We start from the raw sequence: 17,684 nt of genomic DNA on the forward strand, positions 1-17,684 counted from the left end.
AAGAGAAATCGAATGCATTCATTCGGACTGTAAATGTACAACTGTGAGCAAAATAAATCACGCGCCTCTTTATTTTGAAGTTTTTTGAAAATATCTTCGTTTTCTTTATATGTTGGACATTTTGGAAGGTTTCCCCGTTTTTAATATTTCTCTTAGATATTAGCTTAAAATAAATAAATTAGAAGCAAAAAATAATCGCCCGGAATTGCGAGGATTACACACTCTGCTAAAGTGGGAAATTTTCAAGAACGCGAGGGAATTCTGCAATTCAACACGAAGCAGCGAAATCTATGTCATTGAGAGAAATGTGAATTAAATCTACAAACGAAACATTTCTAATATGTCTTATTACGTGCATTATGTGCAAACTCCAAATATGTGAATCTATACTAAGTATTAACGTATAGATACTACTGTCATTTTTATAAACAAACCCGTGATCGATATTAGCTTAAAATAAATAAATTAGAAGAATAAAACATTAAATCGACCGAAATCACGAAAATAACCAACTCTGCTAAAGTGGGAAATTTTCAAGAACGCGAGGGAATTCTGCAGTTCAACAAGAAGCAGCGACATCTATGTCATTGAGAGAAGTGTGGATTAAATCAACAAACGAAAACCTTAACGAAATATTTCTAATATGCCTTTTTACATGTATTATGTGCGAACTCCAAATATATGAATCTATACTAAGTATTAACGTATAGATAGAGCTAAAAGTGGAAATTGCCTGTGGAAAAGGACGAGTTGGTAGCACGATCGTAATCAAAATTCGTCTTTACCGTAGAACAGGTTGAGTTCACGTAAGAGAACAAATAGCTCACTTAGTTAAAGCAACTAGTCTGTATGCCGGAGTTAGTTGGTTCGAAACTCATAGAAGTGCTACTGTCATTTTTATTACTATGGTTATTTTATTTATTTTTTTTGTGGGAAAGAATCAAATTGTAACATGTGTAAAACTCATGACGATACCAAAAAACGAAAAAATGTCGTTGTCGCACTTGCATTTGTGTCCCTAACTTTTGTTTGCAAACAATTTCGTAATTATTTCCCGTATGCTCACTGCTCACTGGTGCATAACGAATGTTTTCCAGTAAATGTTAATTCTAATTTGGAGAACTTTTACAAAGTTCCACAATGTTTATCACTAGATAGTCTTCTATCTACTTTTTTGGACACTTTGATAACAGATTTCCCTATTAAATGTTTAATTTTCCTTATATATATTTAATTACGGAAAAGTTTTACAATGTATTTGTTTTAAATTGAAATTGTTTGGAATTTATCACATGAGGTAAGTAGCCCGAAGGAGGAGAACTCAAGTAACTGATATTCTACGTAAAAGCAACCAATTGTAGATTGATGATGCTTCTTACCTTCACCATATAATCTTTAAGTTAGGGTGTCAGACAGAAAAATCCTGTTTTTTTTCCTCCCATAACCACTCAACTTAAAGCTCTACATGTAATGATTCGTGTAACATAATTTCGGCTCTCCAAAGACAATCATATTTAATAATAATAATAATTATTATTATTATTATTACTATTATTCCTAAATATACCACCCTTACATACTGTAGTAACCTTAGACATCTTAGTTTCAAATGCTTTCTTTAGTAATAATTCGAGCAACCACGTAAAATTTAAAATGTAGGAGGGGCACATTTTATTTCCCTCTCTCTTTTCAGTACCTCCCAAAAGAAAGTATTTAATTTCTGACAAGCAGGGCAGACAAAATGAATAAGAAATATATTTAGAGCATCCTTTCCTCCGTGAATCGAATATCATGTAGTATTTTTTATTCTACCGAAGACGACCCCAGGCCGTTATGGTTAGGTAACAAAAGAAATACGTAATATACTTACAACGCCTTTCGACTGAAATATTACCGCTTCTTTATTTATTCGAGGGCGCCCTATACAACCAAGGGTGACAAAAAGAATAGGAAAAGTGTCTAAAGATTACAAAACACTTTATATTTTGTCAGAAGCATGGCAGTGTATACACAGCATTGCTTTCGTTAACAAGTGTATCACCCTTGAGTAGCTTATAAAATTAGGCAGAATAAACTTTTGCCGATCGTTGCTCTAGAGGGATTCGTCCAGGATGGTTTGGTGTCGGGCTAATAACGATGAGTGTTTATTTACATCGCCGTTAAAGAAATAGCAAACTTTCTGAAAGGAACTTACTTAGGAAACATCAGATTCTCCTTATACTTAGCCAGAGCCCATTCTGAAAAATTGCATCTGGTGTTCTGGGTGAAAGCCCTATGCGACTATTAGAAAAATATATATTTCCGTTTCCACGCTGATGGTAGAATATCTGAAACAGTTATTGAATTACCTTCGAAACATAGGCGTAAATAGCGCCTCTGCAACCCTGTGGCGTGGGGACCAGGCCAAATTTTCACACGGGCAAAGTGACTTTTTGGCGCCCTCCCCTAGTACTAGTCTATATTTTACATTTTATCAGTATTTTTAATAGTTTAAACCCATTTTTCAAAAAGACATTCATTACCTAGGAAAACTTCACAAAGAATATGGCCCGCTATAAACAATACGAACTCCGTCAACCCATGCTTGGTCTAGTGGCTAGCACGCCTGCCTTCTGTGGTCCCGGGTCCAATTCCCGGCGGGTTACTGTGGAACGCTAAACGTGGTTCGGATTGCACTATAATCAGTATCCACATCTCCCTTGGCTATTAAGGCATAACCGTGGAACGCTAAACTGAAGCAAACAAACAATACCTACTCCCCCTCCACCCTTTATTCTACATGCCATCTCTCTATTTGTCGATACAGCCCCCTTAGTACTATGAAACTCTCTTCTTGCATGGTGAAATGGAAAAAGATTATGAAATTGCCGCTACTTTACAATATAAACCAAAAAAGTCAGTAGAAAACACATTATAAAACTTACGTTTAGGCGCCCCGGGCAATCGCCCGGATTGATCGGCTTTTGGTCCGACCCTGAAAATACGGGCGCATAATTAAGGGCTGCGGAGGAGAGGTTAACCTTCATGTTATGCCATTGGTTTGACGTGTTTGAAATGTTCAGTAACTGATCGGATAGTGAAATAATTTCGACGATTACTGGTATTTAAAGTTTAGCTAAGACAAAGTGACCTAACCACATACATTTGATATCGCGATGTCACAATCTGACTTTTCCTCACATAAAAAAGAGAAAAATAATAGTAATAAAAACCCTTACTCGTATTGGGCTGGAACTAACAACCTAATTCGTACAGACTAGTTGCTCTGACCAATTGAGTTTCGATTTCTTACGCTAAAGAAGTCTGTTATATTACGACGCATGCTTTTCATTATGATCGTGCTGTTAATTTATTCTTTCGATAGGTAATTTCCACTGTTTGCTTTATCTATATAAATAAATGTATAGATTCATATATTAATGTGTGTAATAATTTCGCGACAAATATACTTGCTTAAATGTATTGTATGCTATGATTTGCCCTGATTGTCTCTTCCTATGGTGGTTGGAAAACACACGTCAAAACTGTTCGAAGTAATACGAACACGGCTAAAGAACGCGGACTGAACTGAGTTATCAATCGATTGACCTTGAGGGCAAATCACCAAAGGGTAGCTATAAACGAAAGTTCAGCATGAATTTTTGTGGAGTTCTGTTCAGTATCACGGTTCTCTGGCAATCACGTTTGTTCTTAGGAGTAATATTTTACAAACCTAACCTTTCGATAGAGCGCAATGGCAGAGAACAAAAGGGAAGGAATTCTTGCCCTTGTTAAGATGGGGTACCACCATGTGCAATATAAATATCGCGTCTCCTTGAAGTGATACTTTATCGAAAATAACTCGTTTTCCTTGATATATTCGAAGCTTCTGAGGGTTTCAAAATAAGGAAACGTTACTGACAAACAAGGACACATTTAGGGGTGGGTTCAGAGGGTCCGGACCTTCTCTGAAATCCCAACTTTTCTGTAAATTTAACCTAATTTTGGGGGTCATTTTTAAAAATGTTATTATAATTTATCCTAATATTGAAGTTGGACCACCTAAATAGCTTTGGATCACTCCCGAAATAAATTCCTGCATACGTGCCTGCTGACAAATATATTTTCAATATATTCGTTAAATAACAAAGTAAAATAACTAAATTAGGAGCAAAAGGTTTCAACACGAGCTAACTTTTGTCCACTACAAATATTGTTAGAAGGGATATTAATAGTAAAAACTCCTAGTCAATGCTGAACCTTGGAACTTCATCCCGAACAGCAAGCATATTTTAGAAATACACTCACCCCTAGCCAAAAAGCATTGCAAACGCGTTACGTTTGGCAACATCGCACGGAGACAAATGCATGCTGAATTGCATTCTAACCCGTTCCTCCTCCTACTACTACTACTTTTATTACGGATTTGTATAGTACAAGGGCAAACTTATTTTAATGAATTTTTTTAAAAAAATAATCGGTAAATCACTTTTTGAATATTATTTTTAATCTTTTTTAACGAAAGAAGTGTTATATTTTTTTTAAAAAAAACAATAAAAGTAGCTCTCCTTAGACAGGGTTTGAACCCATACGCAAACCAATTTTCCTTACTAGCATGTTGCGCTAGCTCTCACTCGGCTACGAGAGCCAACAGCGTTTACTTTGTGCTACACTTAGGTCATGACTCGTGATGTCACAAACAGGATCACGATATAGACGTCATTATTTTTCCTACATTCCAGAGCCTCCCGAGATTTGTTCATTGTCTACTCGGACTGAAATTGTCATTTGGAGCAAACACTTTAATATGAAGCCAAAAATTTCTTTAAAATAGACGAAAACTTCGAGTTTTACGAATTTTAATATTTTTGCCTTTTCCCATAAGGGAGTCATAGCCTCTACACCCAAGAGTCCCCTGAGATTTGATCATTGACCACTCCGACTGAAATTCTCATTTGGAACCAAAACTTTAATATGAAGTCAAAAATTAAACTTTTACATCAATTTGAACTGACTGGGTTCCGATTCACCCCATTATTATGTTTAGTTTAGTGGTAATTTGTGACTGCTTCACATCATCAAGAGTTGAGTTGATTTTAGTTTAGCGTCCCTTTCAGCAGCGAGGCTATATGAGACGTGGACCTACTGATTAACATGGAATCCGAACCACATGAGCTCCCGCCGGGAATCGAACCCGGGTCTCCCACGCGAAAGGCGCGTACGCTAACCACTTAGCCACGAAGGAGCTCAACATTATCAAAAGAACCTTTCACTTCACCGCCCCCCAGGAGTCCGTGCTGGATCCGCCACTAGAATCAATATACACTTTTCCTATTCTTTTTGTCACCCTTGGTTATGTAGGAGCTCCCTCAAACAAATAAACGGTAATATTACAATCAAGGGGCGCTACATATTAGATATTTCTTTAGTTACCTAACCCTAACCGCACAGGGCCACCTTCGGTAGAATAAAAAATGCTACGTGATATTCCAATTATGAAGGGGAAGAGGATGCTATAAACATATTTCTTATTCATTTTGTCTGGCCTGCTTATCAGAAATTACTTTCTTTTGGGAGGGTACTGAAATGAGAGGGGCAGATTAAAACGCCTGCCGCCTCCCACATGCTTGCTCAAATTATTACTAAAGAAAGCATTTTAAACTAAGATGTCTAAGGTTACAACATTAGGTAAGGATGGCATATTCATTATTATTATTATTATATGAATGTCTTTGGAGCACCGAAATTGTGTAAGACGAACCATGATATGTAGAGGTTTAAGACGGGTGGTCATAGGGGAGAAAAAACCAGGATTTTTCTCTATCTGACTCTCTAACGTAAAGATTATGTGCTGAAGGTAAGAAGAATTATCATTCTACAATAGGCTGCTTTTACGTAGAATATCAGTTACTTGAGTTCTCCTCCTTCGGGCTACTTATCTCATGTGGTAAATTCAAAACAATTTCAAATCAAACCAAATACATTGAAAACTTTTCCGTAATTAAACATCTAGCGAAAATTAAACATTTAATAGGGAAATATGTTATCAAGGTGTCCAAACAAGTGGATAGAGAACTTTTTAATGTTAAACATTGTGAAACTTTATAAAATTCTCCAAATTAGAATTAAAGTTTACTGCAAAACATTCGTTATGCACCAGCGAGCATATTGTCAGCAGTGAGTACAGGGAAAATAATTACGAAACTGTTTGCAAACAAAAATAAGGGACACTAATACAAGTGCGATAATTTTTTTTTTTTTTTTTTGGTATCGTCATTAATTTTACACATATGTTACGATTCTTTCTCACATAAAAAATAAATAAAATAACCATAGTAATAAAAATGACAATTGCACTTCTATGGGGTTCGAACCAGCTACCTGCGGCATACAGACTCGATGCTTCAACTGAGCTATTTGTTTTCTTACGTGAACTCAACCTGTTCTACGGTAAAGACGACTTTTCATTACGATCGTGCTACCAATTCGTTCTTTTCCATACGTAATTTCAACTATTTGCTTACGTTAATACTTATTATAGATTCACATATTTGGAGTTTGCACATAATGCAGGTAAAAAGACATTAGAAATGTTTCGTTTGTAGATTTAATCCACATTTCTCTCAATGACATAGATGTCGTTGCTTCATGTTGAACTACAGAATTCCCTCGCGTTCTTGAAAATTTCCCACTTTAGCAACGTGTGTAATTCTCGCAATTTCGGGAGATTATTTTTTTGCTTCTAATTTATTTATTTTAAGCTAATATCTAACACAAATATTAAAAATGGGCTTGTTATTAACCTGTCCTGTTGGGGAAATCTTCCGAAATTTCCAACATATAAAGAAAACTTCAAAATAAAGAGATGCGCCATTTATTTTGCTCATAGTAGTACATACAGCTAAGGGAGACAATAGAAGTCCGGAAGCTAGCTACTGCCATAAGAGGTAGCCAAAAAATAGTTGTGTTCTATTTCCTTTTGTGTGGTACATATCACTTGGAGTAGTTGTACACATCACTTCCCCCATATTCACTAATTATAGTGCCTGTTAGGTTAAGTAGTATTTTGTGTCATTATGCATGTGTTTATATCTATATTACACTAACCAAGTAATGCATGTGAGGTAATCAAAAAGAATCTATTAACATAACTATGAACTTGAAACTGTGCTGATTCAATATTGTAGAAGTTATTTGAGTATTCTACACAAATATTTTGTTAATCTGGTTATCCCGAAGTTTCTAATATTTACTGAAAGTTATACGAAAGGATTTTTTTTTTTTTTTCGTGGATGTACCATGTCCGAGATATCAGTTTATAGTTCCAAATAAACAAACCAAATGATAATTAAGAATAATCTGGAAATGGAGCTAAAGGTTTCATCATCATTTCGTTGGTGTTGGTACAATGAATTACTTAAATAAATACAGTAAATACTTTTAAAACAGTAAAACTAAAATATTAGGCACTACTGAAATTTAGTTGTGCTTAATGAAGAAAGCAATGATCCAGTGGATGGAGGAGTTCTGTCCTTGACAAGAATTTGGAACAGCCTTTAGTATTCGTTTAAATTATGATAAATTTCGGTCAAAGGAACATAGCAATTACGTTGCGCAATAGATGTTCGTTTATTATCGTTGGGTTGTTGTGTATTATATTTGATTCCGTTAATGGTGTTCTACGTTATCTTGAATCTTCCCTGATTATAATTGGACTAGTCATGTTCTCTAATAGGTAGAGATGCAAAAAAGCCGGCTATTTTAAATCGATGGTTTTTTTCACATAAAAAGCCGGCTTTTTTGTGAAAAAAACGAGAATTTTGGAAATTTTGGCTTTTTTCAACTTCATGATTTTTCTATCTATTTAGTATATTCTTTCTTATAGTATATTCTTTAGTTAGATAAGAATTCCATGACCTAAATGGCATATTTCGCTCTGAAATTCACCATCAAGATGGATGGAGCACATGTTTTACGAATTAAAGCTAACATGAAGAATGTAGTATTTGAGGGTAATTTTAGAGGCTATTTAACTTTATTTTAACTTTTGAGTTATTGACATCTTTTTTCTTCTCTAGTTTGTCATCCGTGTTTCATTTCTAAGAGCTTTTAGTACTCTAGCTTCTAGCGCAAAAGTTAAACTTGCCCGTTTTTCTATTTATCCGTTAAAGCGTACGTTTTTCAATATATCCGTCAAACCGTACTTCCACATTTCTGTTATACTGTAGCTGTGAAGTGATTTAGCAATAATTTTCCGGACACAACCTTGAATACCAATTTATACAAATAATCAGTAGCGGATTTAGAAAAGTACTTTAGGAGGGGTTTTTCTGATTGTTTCGTTTCCTAAAAAGTTCTAATTTTATTTGGGAAGTGCTTGAAGTTTATGAGTACAGGCATAACTAATATTTCGTTTCGTTTATATGTTTAGCAATAATCTTCCGGATACAACTTTAAAATCATTTTATACTGAGAATCAGTGGAGGATTTAGAAAAGTATTTTGGGAAGGGTTTCTTACTAATGTTTAGTTTTTTTAAACCTTCGTAATTTTTATTTGACGGGAGCTTAAAGTTTATGAGTAAAGACATAAATAATAGATATTTCGTTTCTTGCAGACATTCCGTAACTTTGGGGAACGGGCTTTAGTCCGAAAGACCGCCCCCCTACCTTCGCAAAACCGTCACTGCTGGTAATTAGTAATAATAACGATTTAAAAACAATAAAAAAGGAAGTCGCCCAACTCACAGCACACGCACTATTTCTACATTCACAGATGGAATGAAGAAAAGCTTTGTCAGAATGGTCGAATGCTGGTTGAATCCCGGACTTCCCGATAGAAGCGCAAAAGCTAATCACTCAGTCATGTTTGTTGTGCAGTTGTATTTAGCTTAACTTAAATATATTCCGTAGTCTTTTTTTTTGGGGGGGGGGGGGGTTCCGTAATGATATGTTGAATCCCTCTTGTTAAAAATTCAGAAAACTTGAGGATTGGGTAAACTGTGATGGTGGTTCTATAAAACTTAACTGTAGAATTTCAAGAATATACAGAACCAAAAGCTCTAGATGTGCAGCCTTTAAGTGTATCATATAAATCTAAGTATTTCTCTTATGTTTTATTTTAATTTTATTTTGTTTCAAAAAGAGGGTATGGAATATTTTGAAGTAAAAATACTACATACTATTTTGCTCGTTATTTGTGTATTCTTTAAAAAGAAGTGTTTACTTTTAGGGTTGGCTGGTTTACACCAACTTTTTTTTTAATAACTGGTTTAAACCACAAAAATAAAAAGAATGAAAAATGCGAATCGTGTGAACTTCATGGTGACGTTTCCAGATATCAAACCACCTGCAATAGTTTTATTTCCCTTTCACCTTTTAATCAAGGTGTCCCATGTTCAATTCTCGGTCGATCCACAAACTTTCTTTCATGCGCAACCCAAGTAGCGGTTCGGATGTCAGTTTAAGCGAAAGTCTTCTCCTTGATAATCTCGGTATTTCGGAAGGATGTTAAGCCTAAATATACGAAACAAACCAAATTGTATATTTCTGCATGCCTAAATGTGTGTTGTTTTATAAAGAAGCCAAGATTGCTTAAATATATTGATAGAAATTGGCAAAATTTATCGATTGCCTACGTAGCTTCCAACATTAGCTTGGATTGGACTTTCAATGATATCTACGTATTAAATTTGTAATTTAATACCTCAGTTTTAGCGTACTGATTATGGTACGTTGACCTTTAAATTTTACATGCAAAGCAATAACAGGATTTTCCCGTTATTGTCTTACAATTCAAGTAATGGCGGGATTTTCCCAATGGCTAGGGCGGGAGATTCTCAACTTAAGAAATTTACTGACCGCACTTCTTTAAGCTTATAGGAGTTCTTCCGGCATAACCCCGCTGTTGCATAATAACATCAAGGCGAAACAAACTTATTTCTGTGAATGTGTAATATAAATACATAAAGCAAAAAATCTAAATCAAAAAAGCCTGGTATAAACCAAAAAAGCCTGGTTTAAACATCCCCCAAAAAACGGGTTTTTGGCATTTTCAAAAACAACCACGGTTCTTGCCAACTCTGCTTACTTTTGTATATAGGAGGTTAAAAATTCTTATTATATACATTGGTTAATCCTGTGGAATTCATAATGTAAATATGTTGAAGAAAAATTGTTTGAAATATTTTTTCGAAATTCATAGTTTATTTTCGATGTTTTATATTATTATCAGCATCAACCACTAATTAAATGATTTTTTGTGTTATAGAGAAGCGATACAAGGTCTGTTTTATCAATTTAAAGCAGTATTTTGAAAAAAGCCCAAAATTTCCCAAGCAAAAAAGCGAAGCAGAAAAAACCGAGTTTTTTTTCCAAAAAAGCCGGTTTTTTTCCAAGCCCTTGCATCTCTACTAATAGGTACCCATATTGCAATCATTATCTGTGAACATTAAGCAATATTAAAAAAAAAATAAAATAAAATAAAAAATAAAGGTGAATTATCGATCGATGTAGGAGATGGACTTTGTAGCAGAGAAGTCATGTCTGTTCAGTCCAGATTTCAAATGCTTCACAATTTCTGTTTCGGGTTAAGACGTTACAGCTATCATTCAATATATGTCCATGAAGATAGGTTTGGGATTCATACTAGAAAACCGTACTGGTCCATACTAGTCTACTTTTCTACAGTACACAAAAAAAAAAAAATAAATAAATAAATAAATAAATAAATAAAATAAAAATAAAATAATAAAAGAAAGAATATTAATTTATATAATTTAATATTCTTTAGAACATCGCAGTTTTAAAAACCACAACCACCAACGTATAAGTGCTCGATTATATAAATATTAAATTAACAAAAAAAAACATAATAAAAGCAAAATTACTCTCATAGATTATTCCAGTTGTTATTATAATGTTGAATCATAATAATAACAAATACTACAACAAATGGTATTTATTTTTTTTATTATTCATTACATATTCCTTTACATTCTTCTTTAGTCCTACAGACAATTTCCCCCTCTTCCAAGCTCTACCATTAGTATTGAGGGGTTTTTTTTTAGTTTATTTAAAGGCCAGTAGGAAGGGCTGTTCGTTTGGATATTACATAGCATTTTTTTTTTTAAACCGTCGACAAACAAGTTCGATGATTTGTTTCTACGGAACAGTGTTTACGGTTGGCACAAAACACGGACCCATGTTATCTTGTCACTACAAGCAGCAGGTCGATTCAAACAAAACTTACAAATCGAGCTTGTATATTGTATTTACAAAGTACTTTGATGTGCTTTTCGCAGTGCCCCAACTTGTATGGCGTATAAAAAATAACTTTCCTTCCAGTAACTAATTAACTACTGTAAGCGTTAATGTAAGTAGCCCTTACTCAGAATGAAGACAACAGGAACAGAACTTGCTAGATACAGCACATTTAGTGCAGATTTACTACAAATTGTAATAAAAATTTAAATTTTATGATTAACATGAGTAAATACGCATAAAAGAGAACTGTATTAAATATTAATTTATTGCTGGCGTGTCCCATCTCTTTGCCCTACCCTACCTTCCACAGATTGGTGTGTGATTTTTCTAATGTTTCTGTAAATACCCATCTTCCCTTCGCGATGCATCCTACCATACTGTAAACGTATAACATAATCACCCTGCCCTGACTTGATACAGTCCTTGCTTGCGTGCCTTCCTAGCACAGGTCTACGTTTTTCGCATGAAAGAACATTCTCATGGCATACTGATTTTCACGCATATCATCAATCTATACGCCATTATTTGAAAATGACGTACGAAAGGAAGGAATAGTTTCAAGGAAGAAAAGAACTTGCCACTAATAACTGTTTCTCTACCACATTACTTTATAATTATATTAATACGTACGCGAGTATTTTGGCATACGCCAGGAAAATAAAGGTGCAGGTTGTTGTAAGGAATGAAGTCATGGAAGAAAAATGAAGTAAAATACTTTTTTATTTTGACGGAATATTGTAAACTTGAACGGAACTTTCAACGCTTGGACGCTAGTAATCTAGTGCAATACCAGTTTATTAAAAAAAAAAAAAAATCTATACTATTAAGCACGTAACGATCTATAAAGAAGCTGTAAAAAACTGAATTTGTATGTCAATGTAGTAGGAAGTTGTCAGTAACGATAAAGCTGTGACAAACAAGCGGTGATTCTTTCAGAAACAATGTTCCGGGTGGGGCACTGCTGGTAAAATTGTATTTATTACTATATTATAGACGTAACCTTATTTTGGTGTTCTCCGGGGAGGGGCACTCGTAGAGCCTTGGGGGCAGTGTCCCCTCAAAAAAACATGTCTGGAAGAAACACTGCACGCAAGGTTTCTACTAAAATGTGGAATACAGTACGTGTCCACTGTACTTGCTAACCCGCGCACCCACGGTCGCAAATGCGCCTGTTCCTTCAGGACATATCCTGTGTGGTTCAACCTTGCTTAATTGTTAAAGGAATTCGTACTATCCAGTATCCATCTAGCACAGGTTGTTTTGTGTTTTTAACTCTTGAACTTAACGGTAAGCTCTACTAAAATGAATCCGTAACCACGAATGGCGCTTCTCTCCTATATAAGCAACAATTTATAACGCAGAAGTATTCCATTATCCGAACGGATCAAAATTCATAAATTCAAGTATGAATACTTAAACTCGGATAGTAACAGAACTCTTGTAATCATAAAATTCAGCTCCCTACATTGTGCAGTAGGAGATGATCAAGATTAAGCATACCACAGTTTGGAAAAGTTACAGACAATATTTATGAAAAGATACGTTTATAAGGAAAACATTTCTGCAAGTGACAGATTTACGTACTAAATATTACAGCTGTATTTTAAGTTTGCAGATGCTCTTTCTGTAAAATTATTACAAGTGGTTTACGACGGATAAGCGAGTACATCTTAAAGGGTTATTTCATGAAATACTATTCTCCATCAACGGAGTAGTTCTACACAGAGTACAAACATTGTAATTTCTTTTACAAGTGAAGCGTGTAACAGATGCGCAAAAATTATGAAGAAAACCTTTTATATTTTTGTGAAGCCCACGGAGTATTGAAGGTAAGTGAAATGTAAAAATTTGTAATACTTTAAGCACTGTTTTTTTGTATGTTGAAGAGTCCAAGTTAAGCCATGCGCATCGTCGCTGGTGTGTTTATTCCTTACGGAGGCACCCGCGCTGTCTCGCGGGTCCGCCAGCTTCGACCTGCCCTAAATCAGCTAAATGGCATTCGCGGTTTTTAGTGGTTACCCAGCACACGATCGTTTATGTTTTTAGCACTGTAGTATTTATATCATACATCCGGACAGATTATTTATATGCAAATGGTAAAAAAATTGTATTTTTTTTTTTAAAAATTGGTTTTGGTGGTCTTGAATCTTACATATGCTAAACGTGCTAGTGTGAGATCGCCCAGCGCAGATCATTTGCAGAACAAGAAAGAAATTAGAGAATTATTAACAATCATTTCTAGTGGTGTGTCAATTCTAAACCTATTGATATAACAGATCTGAAGGATGTATTTATGCATAAAACATAAAATATTTGCAAATTCTGAGCAACAACCCCCGGTAACTCCCTTGAATCTCATCTATGGTAAATAGGTAATGTCTGGCGCTCATTGTAAATCTTTTAGAAGATAATAAGAAGGGATGGCATTTAGTATCTCCCCCAAATCCATCGACGGCTCCAGAGCCAGAATTGTGATGAGCCGATGTATAGTGAGCCATTATAAAGACCTTGCCTGTGGTATCGACATCGTCGCTGACGCATCTGGTCTCTAAGGACGCAATCCTCACAGCCTCTGTGTCCACTGCTGCGCTCTTGCCCTGATTCGGTTAGAAAGCATTCTTGGTTTGTAGTGGCCACTTAGTACAAGTTGGTTCGCGTCTTATACACTTTAGCTTTTATGCCATACCTCTACACTCCATTTATATAGAATAGACTACGGTGCTTCCTCTAAAATTTGCCAGCACGGTGGAGTAATACATGTACAGTGCCAATGGAAATTAATTTCATAGACACTTCTCGTGGATATGTCTTTTCTCAATTTATTAGTAAAATTACTAGCCATACGAGAATTGTAAAGCTTGCTGCATTACGTATGTATTCTCGTTCATTCAGTCAGTCATGTAGTTTTGGCGTAGATTTTGGAAGATTTACACGTAAAATTTAATCCTTGCCACTTATACCGAAGTTGGTCGAGTGAAGGCGGGTTGGAGGCCCGGAGGTCACGCTGCCTTGTCTTTATTACAGTTACATGAGAAGGGGACCTGTGTTCTACAACCTTGCAACCATGTTGATTATGTTACTTATCATTGCAGTGAAAAGCATAACTTTCTCCACGTCTTCTTACGTACTACATTTTCTACAACTTATTTTTACTTACTTTTAATACATCTTCCCAATTATCACTATATTGTTTCACAAACTATAATATTGTTACCTCCTACCCAGGGTTGCTTGTCTATATACCAGCAGCCAAGTTTACAAAACACACCGTACTCATTACATTCCCACAATCTTACTTCGCAGTAACCCTGCACTAAGTAGTTCCCTCCGCTTGCCAAATAGTTCCATGTTTAGAACCGCTTATATGAGAAAATAAACACAACCTTCGTTTGTAAAAAAAAGACATGTTTATAAGGAACAAATTTATATAGATTAGAGATTGAAATACAAAGTACTATAGCTCAATTTAGATTTACAAGTGGGATACAAGTGTAAAATCCATACAAGAGCTTTAAGACGGATTAAACAAGTGATTTAATATAGATGACTCTTTCAGATAATATTTGTCACTACTGATACATTCATGGGATATAGTATACGACAGTGCCTCGTTACTTCCCGAGGACGCACGAAGTGCAGTCTTTTACAGATTATTCACTGAACATCTAGGAACTTAAAAATGGGGTAAAAAAGCGAGTGTCGTTCACTTTTGTGGTAGTACGAACATAAAGAACAACGTATGTATTTCACTTTTGGGATCGTACAACTTGTTTATTTTGATGCTCGGTGAACTCTCTTCAACTGTTTGAGAGTTGTATGCAGTAGTAGCAGGTCTACCGTGATTGATTACCGATTTTTGAAGGGTTGTTTCGTGAAGGTTTGGGCTCATTCCGTAGAGGTTTTTGTGAGCTCGCGTTTTTTTTTTTTTTTTTTTTTTTTGTTTTTTGTTACTTTCGCTTATTGGTAATTTGCATTTTCGGGATTTTCTTGCGGGCCGTATAATGTCCTGCAGTTCTACACAGAGGTTCCGCCAACATGGGGGTGCCATTTTTTTTTTTTTTTTTTTTTGTTTTGGTTCTGCGTATATTGACGGAGCTTGTGCTTTGTGTTCTGCAGGTGGCAGTATGGTAGGAAGAAGATGAAAATGGTGATATTTGTACGTGTAAGTAAGTAAAGTGCGTGGATCGTGAAGTAAATGTGCGATCTTAATCTTTTTTTATATTTGTGCTTTAAAATCTTGTATTGCAGATCTTGTATTGGAGATAATAAGTGATTTTTTCTGTTGATTGATAGTTTAATGTATTAAAATTTCAGCACGTTGGCGGTAAGCACTTCTATGTTGCTCAGTAGGTCATTGTAGGCATTAACTTTTCCACACCTTTATATTTCGTGATTAACAATAATATAGTCCTTGTACTTCGGGCTATATGTGCGCTTTTTCGCTTGGTACTCCCTAATTTTTATTGCATTCTTAAAATGGCCCTTGTACTTACAGATGTTCTAAGAATGTGTTTTTTTTATATGGTATGCGAAGAATAATAATGTGCCCTTGTACATTTTGTATGAGTATATGTGGGGCATTTGAAACACATATCGCATGTCACGTGCACGTGGATGTTACTGTTGCACTATGTATAAAAATGATTTTATTACATGTAGAAGTAGTAATAGAACACGGAAGAGACCCAGATCATGTTGTATTCACACTTCATATTGGAGTATGAATACAACATGATCTGGGTCTCTTGCGTGTTCTATTACCACTTCTACATGTAATAAAATCATTTTCATACGTAGTGCAACAGTAGGAAGTATGCACGTGCACTGGACATAATGAGGTCCTCTTGTATACTATTACCCATTCATGCACGAAGTTCAGAAACTGCACGGATATATTATGTTCATACGTGGAGTTATTACTAGAAAAAGATAACAAGTGCTACCGAAACTTGTATCGCTGTCAAAACTCTTTTTAACTATCCTCGCTTACGTGCACTCACCATCGCTGACGCGCCCTCTCCCTCTGGACGCATCCAACGATCTCACCAGCTTCACCCTGCCTGACCCAGTAACACAGTACAAATGCTTTTTAGTGATATCTAGCACAGGTTGATGTTTTTGCACTGTAGTTAATTATCTCACACATTCTGAAACCGAACTTATACGCAATTCGTAAAAAAAAAAAGAAAAATAATAAAAATAAATTCTCATTACTTCTGCTGGCCTGCTTCAATTATACCTATGACAAGTGATATATTTTCACGTCGCCCTGTGGAAACCTTTTAGGGAGCAGTTAGAAGGAAATTAGTGAAATAATTACAATTTATCGACAATTCGAACAAGTTACCAGTACGTAAGAAAATTAGGTTGTAGTCGTAGCATTTCGGGCAAATCGACTAGTATGTTACTTTTGTCTTGATTTGAGAAATTCTACTACATTATGTTGCACTAAATATTCGTGTCACGGTACACGTTGCAACCACAATTGCGCGGGTATAAGCCTAGATCCGCCTGCACTAAGTAATATATTGTTACAAAATAAGTATGTTGAAGATAATAAATGCATTAGCGTCGGCTATGTCCACATATTTTAAAATTAAATACAAAAGGAAATTAATCTAAAATATCAACAGAATAATTGCACCAAATGGGAGTTCGAAATACTCCAATATCTCGAACTCTTATGTATTCTCAATCTGCAGAATTGTTGTTCTTGCTCCTATTTGTTGGAAGTTTGAAGTAATTAACAATACCGTCTCGGAACGGTTCATATGAATCGACTTTTTCGGAGCGGATCTCTAGAAGCACTACCTATAACATCATGACTATACATTTATCAATCAAAATTTCTTAAGCATTAAACTTAATATATATACATTTTTTTTACCTACTTCTGGGTTATCCTTCACTTTCTTAAACTGTTCAACCATGCTTATACGAAATGTACTCCGGTATCTCATTACACCTTTTAATATTCTTTCCATTCCAGCAATCTATTCACTTCCCACAAGTTACTATGGTGAAGTGATTACTGCCACAGTGACTCTCGAGTCATTATTCACCGGATCACTTTGATTCAATTGATTGTAATATCGTTCCGTACCTTCAAAACGTTTTTAGGTGCAAGGAAGTCCTTCTTGTAGAGTGCCAACCCGCAATATTTACTTTGGGTTACGCACCGCAATTTTTCCTTCGACTGCTCAAAATAAATCCCTGTTCTCATTTCGTATAAGCACAGTTTTCGGCTAATTTGCGGATGGTACTGAAGCGCAATATTGTAAACATGTAGTGGCGGAACTGCATTTAGTAATGTATATCATAAATGCTATTAAGCATGAAGTTTCACGCATTTGCGGTGAAACCATATTGCAAAATCCGCACGTGAAATAGAATATCGCAAATTTTGCGTTGCGTAATCACAAACCAAAATGAAATAATTCCC

General features: G+C 35.4%; 1 protein-coding gene across 2 annotated transcripts in view; it reads right to left on the reverse strand.

Moving 5' to 3' along the window:
• CAHbeta (carbonic anhydrase beta) overlaps positions 1 to 17,302 on the reverse strand; it is a 197,355-nt gene extending 180,053 nt beyond the window's left edge. The window contains exon 1 of one of the 2 annotated variants that reach the window (XM_081769338.1): positions 17,134 to 17,302. In XM_081769338.1, coding sequence (XP_081625464.1) covers positions 17,134 to 17,226 — 93 coding nt within the window. In that variant the 5' untranslated portion in view covers positions 17,227 to 17,302. Of the gene's footprint in view, positions 1 to 17,129 lie in introns of both variants that reach the window. The other variant, XM_081769340.1, reaches the window with a different exon arrangement.
• Between the last annotated feature and the right edge of the window lie 382 nt (positions 17,303 to 17,684).

Source organism: Thermobia domestica, chromosome 8 (assembly GCF_964235325.1).
Source record: "Thermobia domestica chromosome 8, izTheDome1.hap1.1, whole genome shotgun sequence".
Lineage (NCBI taxonomy): Eukaryota > Metazoa > Arthropoda > Insecta > Zygentoma > Lepismatidae > Thermobia > Thermobia domestica.